General features: G+C 43.3%; 1 protein-coding gene across 1 annotated transcript; it reads right to left on the bottom strand.

Moving 5' to 3' along the window:
- Positions 1–200: 200 nt before the first annotated feature.
- On the bottom strand, positions 201–6,372 carry LOC103726249 (sphingolipid delta(4)-desaturase DES1-like). Its single transcript, XM_008823713.3, is given in 4 exon segments — positions 201–430; positions 433–469; positions 1,957–2,699; positions 6,271–6,372. Coding segments are annotated over 4 exon segments (969 nt in total). The 5' UTR covers positions 6,353–6,372; the 3' UTR covers positions 201–323.
- Between the last annotated feature and the right edge of the window lie 800 nt (positions 6,373–7,172).

The following is a 7,172-nucleotide window of genomic DNA, read 5'->3' as shown; positions in this document are numbered from 1 at the left end:
ACCTAGAGCAGATTCTTGATACCATGGAGATCTGTATTCAACTGTAACAAGGTAGATTCTGATTACCACCTTTCTCAAGCATAAGAAGGCAAAAATTCAAGCTGTGGGGAAAGCTCATTGGTAGAATATTTGATGAGCCTGGAGTATGTCCTAGGTTACATTACCAGAACCACAGAAAGAGAGAGAGAGAGAGAGAGAGAGAGAGAGAGAGAGAGAGAGAGAGAGAGAGAGGAGAGAAATACACAGTGAGAAAATTTTCCACATTGCAAGCTACTATACAACATTAGAGTGGGATTTCTTTGGCTCAGACAGTGGTCATTCATTTACTCCAGAACCTCGCTCCCTTTTGGAAGCCTTTTCATCGTTGAGTAGGGACTCATGGTGTCATCCATCACAAAATCATACAGGACTTTCACCCAGGAAGTGTGATGGGGAGCTCATCGTAGTATTCAGCTGCTATTTTCCTCACCTGGAAGGGAAAAAAACACAGCAAGGTGAACGGTGAGTGTTACTGAGGCCCAGCAAGATGACAGGTGAGAGTCTGACGCAGAGAGAGACAAAATTCCACACCAGACGGGCAGTGCCTTTGCTCTAATCCTTGACGTCCTGCAATTCATGAGTAAGGATGATCTACAGATCTGAGTGTTACTGAGGCCCAGCAAGATGACAGGTGAGAGTCTGACGCAGAGAGCGACAAAATTCCACACCAGACGGGCAGTGCCTTTGCTCCTGATCCTTGACGTCCTGCAATTCATGAGTAAGGATGATCTACAGATTACACACACACATGTAAACAGCTCTGTCAAAATCCACCCTGAACTCAGCACAGCAGAAGCAATCTGTTTAGTTCAGCAACTGGAATAGAACTGGAGTTCCAAAACTATAAAATGACAGAGCCGGCTCAGGTCCTGATAAAGCACTTATGACATTTATGAAGACTTGATTTATGAAGACTTGAAGTGTATTAACACTCAGGATAATGCAAAAATGATAAATATATCTTACAGTCATAAATCTGAAGGTCAATATATTCCTTAGTACTTGGAATTATATATCAGAGATAATTAGCCACGTATCCAGTGCCATTCAAATGTTAACATAACAAATTGCTGTGTTTCTCTGTACTTAACAAAGTTGTGAGAAGATGTAAACATACTTAGATGGTGTTTTATGAATAGCAAATCTCAGAAAAAATAAAACAGAAACAGAGTAAACAAATTGGTATAGTAGTTTAAAATCCTTTGCACCTGTGTATCGTTATGCACACTTTTAATCCCAGCCTTCACAAGGCAGAACCAGAATCATAGGAGTGACTATGATTCTAAGGCCAGCCTGCTCTAAATGGAGAGGTCCAGGCTAGTGACTTCAGGGAGATTCTGTCTAAAAAACAAAGCATGAAACTTCAGAAATTCTTTTGTAATATATCCCAATTGACATTGGGGTGACTCCTGCATGCTCTGAATATACTAAAAACACTAAGCACACACACAAAGCTGTGTTCTCCAAGGAGAAAGAGAGTCGCTCCCCGGGAAGAGCGCAGCATGAGACTCTGATGTTCATTCACTTTGCAGATCCATTATGCAGGTTATTTCATCCGTAAATCATGAACCCAATACACCCATCCTAACAAATCCCATCAGTTCAATATGAACTGATGCTCATGCCACAGAGGATTTTGTGTTTTCAATTCTGAGGTATTTTTACCGGATAAAAGATTTTGCACAGCTTCTAATACTTCTGAACTCCAAGAGAAACCACTAAGCTCAAGGATACAAAAGAGCGAACCTTAGTAAAATTGGGCTTTCAGACACTAGATTTATGCTATACTTTACTTTGATTTTGGTGGGAATCTATGCTTGATAAACTATGCTAACGTGCTTTCCAGATGAGCAAGTGAAAACTGATTTTGGTTTTACAATGATCAGAAATTAAAACACGTCTCAAAGCATTACTTACCAGTGGAAGGCTTCTTCCAGGAATGTTGGGGAAGTCATGATGCTCATTATGATAGCCCACATTGAGCACAAAAAAGTTCAGAGGCCCATAATACGAGTATGTCTCATGCCCCTTTAAGAACAGGTAATGCTCAGCTAGGAAGTGTCCAGAAAATGGATGCAAACCCAAGCTAAGTAGAGATGCTGTGAACATGTAGACTAAAGATTTGGTTCCCCAAATACAATAAATTGTAATGTTAAAAGTGATCTGCACCACAATATTGATAATTTCTAGTTGTGAAATTGGTTTGGGATTGATGAACAGAGGTCGAATGAGGACAAAGAAGGGCTGAAAAGTAACCCACACGACCTTTCTGAAAGGGGTGCAGAAGAACCAGCCCTCAAAATCAGAAGGCGCACCTGCATCAATGCCATGAACATTGAGGTAGCGATGATGATCCATGTGATATCTCTTAAAAGAGATCGAATATGGAACCCCTAAAGGGAGATTGGCAAATATCCCAAACCAGCGATTCCACAGAGCCTTGTGGTGACCAAAGGGTAAATTGTGGCAAATCTCATGGATCGCTGCAGTTATTGAATGGCTAATGCAGCTTCCAAAGACATAGGCCCCAAATAAGACCCATTTCCAGTCCAAGTCTTTCACTAAGTAAAATGCAACCAATTGGGCGAGAACCAGCATACTGATGATCCAGATCAGGTTGGGGTCAGGCTTCATCAAGGACTTTATCTCTGGATACTTTGCTGTAAGAAAAAATGCAAAAATCTTAAGCGGAGAATAGGAAACTTGTACTTATAAACATTATACTTCACATACTTAAACTGTAATGAGTCCTGGAGGGAGCTCACTTAGGAAAGTGCTTACTATATAAGCATGGGGACATGAGTTTGATCCCAAGACCCTGTGTAAGAGAGCAGGTGTGCTGACATGAGCTTGATATCCCAGTGCTGGGGGCAGATGGCTGGATCCTTGGGGCTCACTGGCCAGACAGCCTAGCTAAACTGGCAAACCCAGGCAAGTAGAGGTACTGTCTCAAAGAAAAGGTGGATGGCCCCAGAGAAACGAGATTCAAGGTTGACCCCTGCCCTCTCCACAAATATAAAGACAAGCAGGCACACCTGAACACGTATGCACCACCCCACAGGTACATATGCACATACACACCCACATACACAAACATACACAAATGAGAATAACTCATTAGTTAGATATTTCTTCTCTAAATCCGTGTTCATATACTACAGGGAATCAATAGATTCTTCTAGTAAACTTATACTGTGACACCAGAATTTGAGAACTTACAGAAAAATTAACCTCAAAAATCTGGAACTTCCAGTTTCTTTTCTGTTCTAGGTTCTATCTTTGTTTGACAGAGCTCTAGCATCTTTACATTATGTAAACACATCTGACAAAGGATAGGTGCATATTAAATGATCCTAAACCCATGAAACTTATGTTCATGTTTCTTTTAGACAAATTAACTTGCTCCACATAAGACTACACTGAATTTTTCCAAGCAATAATAATAAAACATAATAATAGTGCAAGGAAGTCCACGTAGTATAATGGAGTGTTTTCATAAAATGGTGATTGAGAACTTGCCATCGACACTCAGAATAATGCAGTTGGACCTCTTTGTTACAGCTGCATAAAAATTACCCGAATAGTGGGCTGCAGAGATGGCTCGGTGAACAAAGCTTGCTGTACAAGCTTGAGGACAAGAGTTTGTAAACTCCAGGGAGATTTTGGGGCTGCCTATATCTTCGCCTTTAGAAGACAGAGATGCAGGAACCCTGGGCAAGCTAGTTAGATAGACGATTATCTGGAGTTGGTGTGCTCTGGGTTCATCAGGAGACTCTGCCTCAACAAATAAAAGTGGAGGGCAGGGACTGGAGCGATGCCCGACCAGTTAAGAGTGCTTAATGCTCTGTCAGAGGAGTCAGATCCCAGCATCCACATCAGGCAGCTCTCAAACGCTTGTAACTCCAGCTCCAAGGGATCCAATACCCCCCTTATGATGTCCATGGACACTGATCCGTACATGTGCACACACACACACACACACACACACACACACATACACAGAATGAGAGAGACAGAAAGACAGACACAGAGACATAGAGAAACAAGGCAATTAAAATAAATCCTTTTCCAAATGAAGTACAATGGTGGGAGACACCTGATGTCACCTCTGGCCTCTGTATGCATGTGTACATATCAGCACGCACAACATTTGAATATGTGCATATGTGTGTATGCACCACATTATCGTACACATAATATAATAAAAGTAACTGAAATTTTTTGAATTAACTCAAAATGGGTCCCAGACTCACCTATAGGAAAAACCACAACACTGAAAAGAAAGCATTGAGGTCCACGCTCATGAGTCCTCTGCCTTCTTACACTGCCTACGAGGAGCACATTTCATGGAGGAAAACTAACGAACTGAACTGCAGATTTAAATTGTTATTCATAGAGAAAATAAGAATCAAAACTGTAGATACAACTGTGTCTCTCCCCAATAATGGCTATAAAATAAAGACAACTGATCACTGGGATGTGGGGAAATTGGAAACACTGCAGATGGAATGTGGGAGCTCAGCAGTGGAGACTTGTCTAGCTCGCACAAGGCTGTGGGCTCAACTTCCAGCAGCGCGACAAATACAGATGTAATGAAATTGTGTTTCTACTTTTTGAAAATATTTTACTTATTATTTTTATTACTTATTTTTATTACTTAGTTTACTTTTATTACTTATTTTTATGTGTATGAGTGTAAATTGGTATAAATGCACCCATGTCGTGCTGTGCCTGCAGAGATCAGAAGAGGGCATTGGATCCCCTGGAACTGGAGTTACAGAGTTTTTAGTCGACAGGTAGGTGTTGGGAATCGAACCCAGGTCTTCTGGAGGAACAGCAAGCCCTCTTAACCACTGAGCCATCTCTACAGTCCCCTGCTTTGTTTTATGTTGCTTGTTTGCTTTTTGTCTTTGTTTTCCTTTTGTCTTTTTTTTAAATTTTTGTGAGTATTACAAAAATTTCATATGAAAATGTATACCACCCAATCACATGTGATGGTAAAACAGGCCCTTTGGGGTGGTGGAGTCTGGCGAACAGCCATCCAAGACTCCCAGCATGTTGATACTTCCTCACGTGACCACCTCATATACCCACCTCTGCTGCCCTCCAGTCACCATCTCCATACACTCTTGGAATCAAGCCCTGCAGTTTTTCCATACAGGTCTGCCACCATTTTATTCCCACAATGACTTCTGGTCCCTGAATTAGTTCAGTTCAGTAGGATGGGCCTTGCTCATGGTGGCTCCTTGAGCAGCAGCCTTGTTCTCTTATGCAGGAGGTCATCTCCTTAGAGTGCAGATATGCACTTCAACAGAACCTGTTCATCACTGGTTAACTGTCACCTGGTAGGTGGTAAGTACTTTTTAAGACAAGGACTCCCTGGAACTTGCCATGTAGACCAGTCTGACATCAATGTCACAGAGGTTCCTTAACTCTGCCTCCCAAGGGCACGGATCCCCAAGCCCAGGAATTCTCTCACATACCTCAGTTCCCTAGTATTTCTTTTGAAATCCATTTGTCCTAGGAAAAGACAATGCCTAAAAGGCTCTCAAGGAGCAGTGGTTAGACCATCAGGCTGAGCCAGGCATGGTCCCCATTTGGTTGGCCTTCCTTATTTCAGCCTCTCACCCTCAAAGTCTGGAGTGATGAAAATGTATATGAATCTGCCCTTCTGCTGTTCCAGGCTTATCATTGGGTCACTAAGACAGGAGATTGGAACACATTGGGAACTGTCCTGTTTGAGAGGTTCCTACATTATAGGGTAAGGTGCTGGTACCCTGTGGTACTGTCCCCTACATTGGAAAGCCTGAGTATGTCTCCAGGGTCCCTGGCTTACCTCAGTACCATGAGGACCATCTCACACAACTGCCACCTGGCTTTGCCCCTCTCCTTTGGAGGAGGCTCTGAATAGCAGCCCTCCCATGGGCACGGGAATCTCCCAGTTGGAGGATCGGGAGGTGAAAAAGATTAGATGCATAACTTCAACAGTCCATCCAACATATTTATGGTGGCCTACTGGCTCTAGAACACAAACCTCTTTATGAAAGAGTCGAGGTAGCTTCAGGACCCTGGGACCCCAGCACCCTAAATATTCCTTCTGCCCTATCAACCCTGCACTTATCCTGGAGCTCTTGTGCAGGCACAAACCCAAAACAATGGAAACAAACTAATTCAAGGAGTAAGACAGTTCAGGATTCCGGAGCGCCAGGCAAATTATACACAAATCCTCACCCAGGATCTCCCTGCGCCGGCTGATGTGCAGATCCTCCTTGTCAACCCACTCAAAGTCTTCCCGGGAAACACGGCTGCCCATGGCTGCTGGTGGACCAGTTCTGGTCTCTGCTCCAGATCAACCTGGTGGAGGCTGGGTAGGCTGCTGCTGTGGCCTGTGTTTTTATCTTGGACGCCTGAGAAGCCTCAACAGACATCATCAAGGGAGGAGCTGAACCTCACCTGGTCTCAATGACCAAATAGGTTCTGCCCGCATCAGAATCTGCAGCTATGCAACTGGTTCTGCGGCATTGTTGCTCCTGGAAAGATGCTGCATTTTGCAGACTTAGGGGCCAGAGCAGGAGCCCTGGCAGAGGTGTAAAGGGAAAGATCTCTCCATACATGAAGCTGCTGTTTTATCGCCTTTGTTAGTGGAGGATTCTATTTAGGACAGAAGTGGAGAAATTCAAGGCTAGCAGGGCACTAGAAAAATAGGGATTTTTTTAGTTAGCAGCACAGAGCAGCTGACTTGCCTTAAGAACAAGCTAAACTATGCATCACTATGCTTCCAAAGCAAACCAAGGAAAGAAAGACTGGCCACAGGAACAACTCTTGGAGCTAGAGTGGAAGTTCCCAGTGGAGATCTTGGCCAAATCCATAGTAATAACTGATAGATAAAAAGTAGTCATAGGATGAATAGGGTTGATCAGGAGAAAGCAGAGGTTATTAGCAAAGGAACACATGGGACAGATTCCCTTCCAGGCAGGGAGAATGTCTGCCCCGGTCCTGAGCTGGGGTCTTTTAAAAAGGGAAGCTTCTGCTTCCTGCAGAAGGCTGGAAGATGTATTTTTTTTTTAAAGTTGGGGCTGGGGAGTGGGAGAGCAGGACTGTTAAAACCTGTTCTCTTTAGAGATCAAAAGGGA

Source organism: Nannospalax galili, unplaced genomic scaffold, assembly GCF_000622305.1.
Source record: "Nannospalax galili isolate Female #2095 unplaced genomic scaffold, S.galili_v1.0 scaffold368, whole genome shotgun sequence".
Lineage (NCBI taxonomy): Eukaryota > Metazoa > Chordata > Mammalia > Rodentia > Spalacidae > Nannospalax > Nannospalax galili.
The sequence above is the reverse complement of the archived record's forward strand: the minus strand, read 5'-3'. Positions and strand labels throughout refer to the sequence as shown.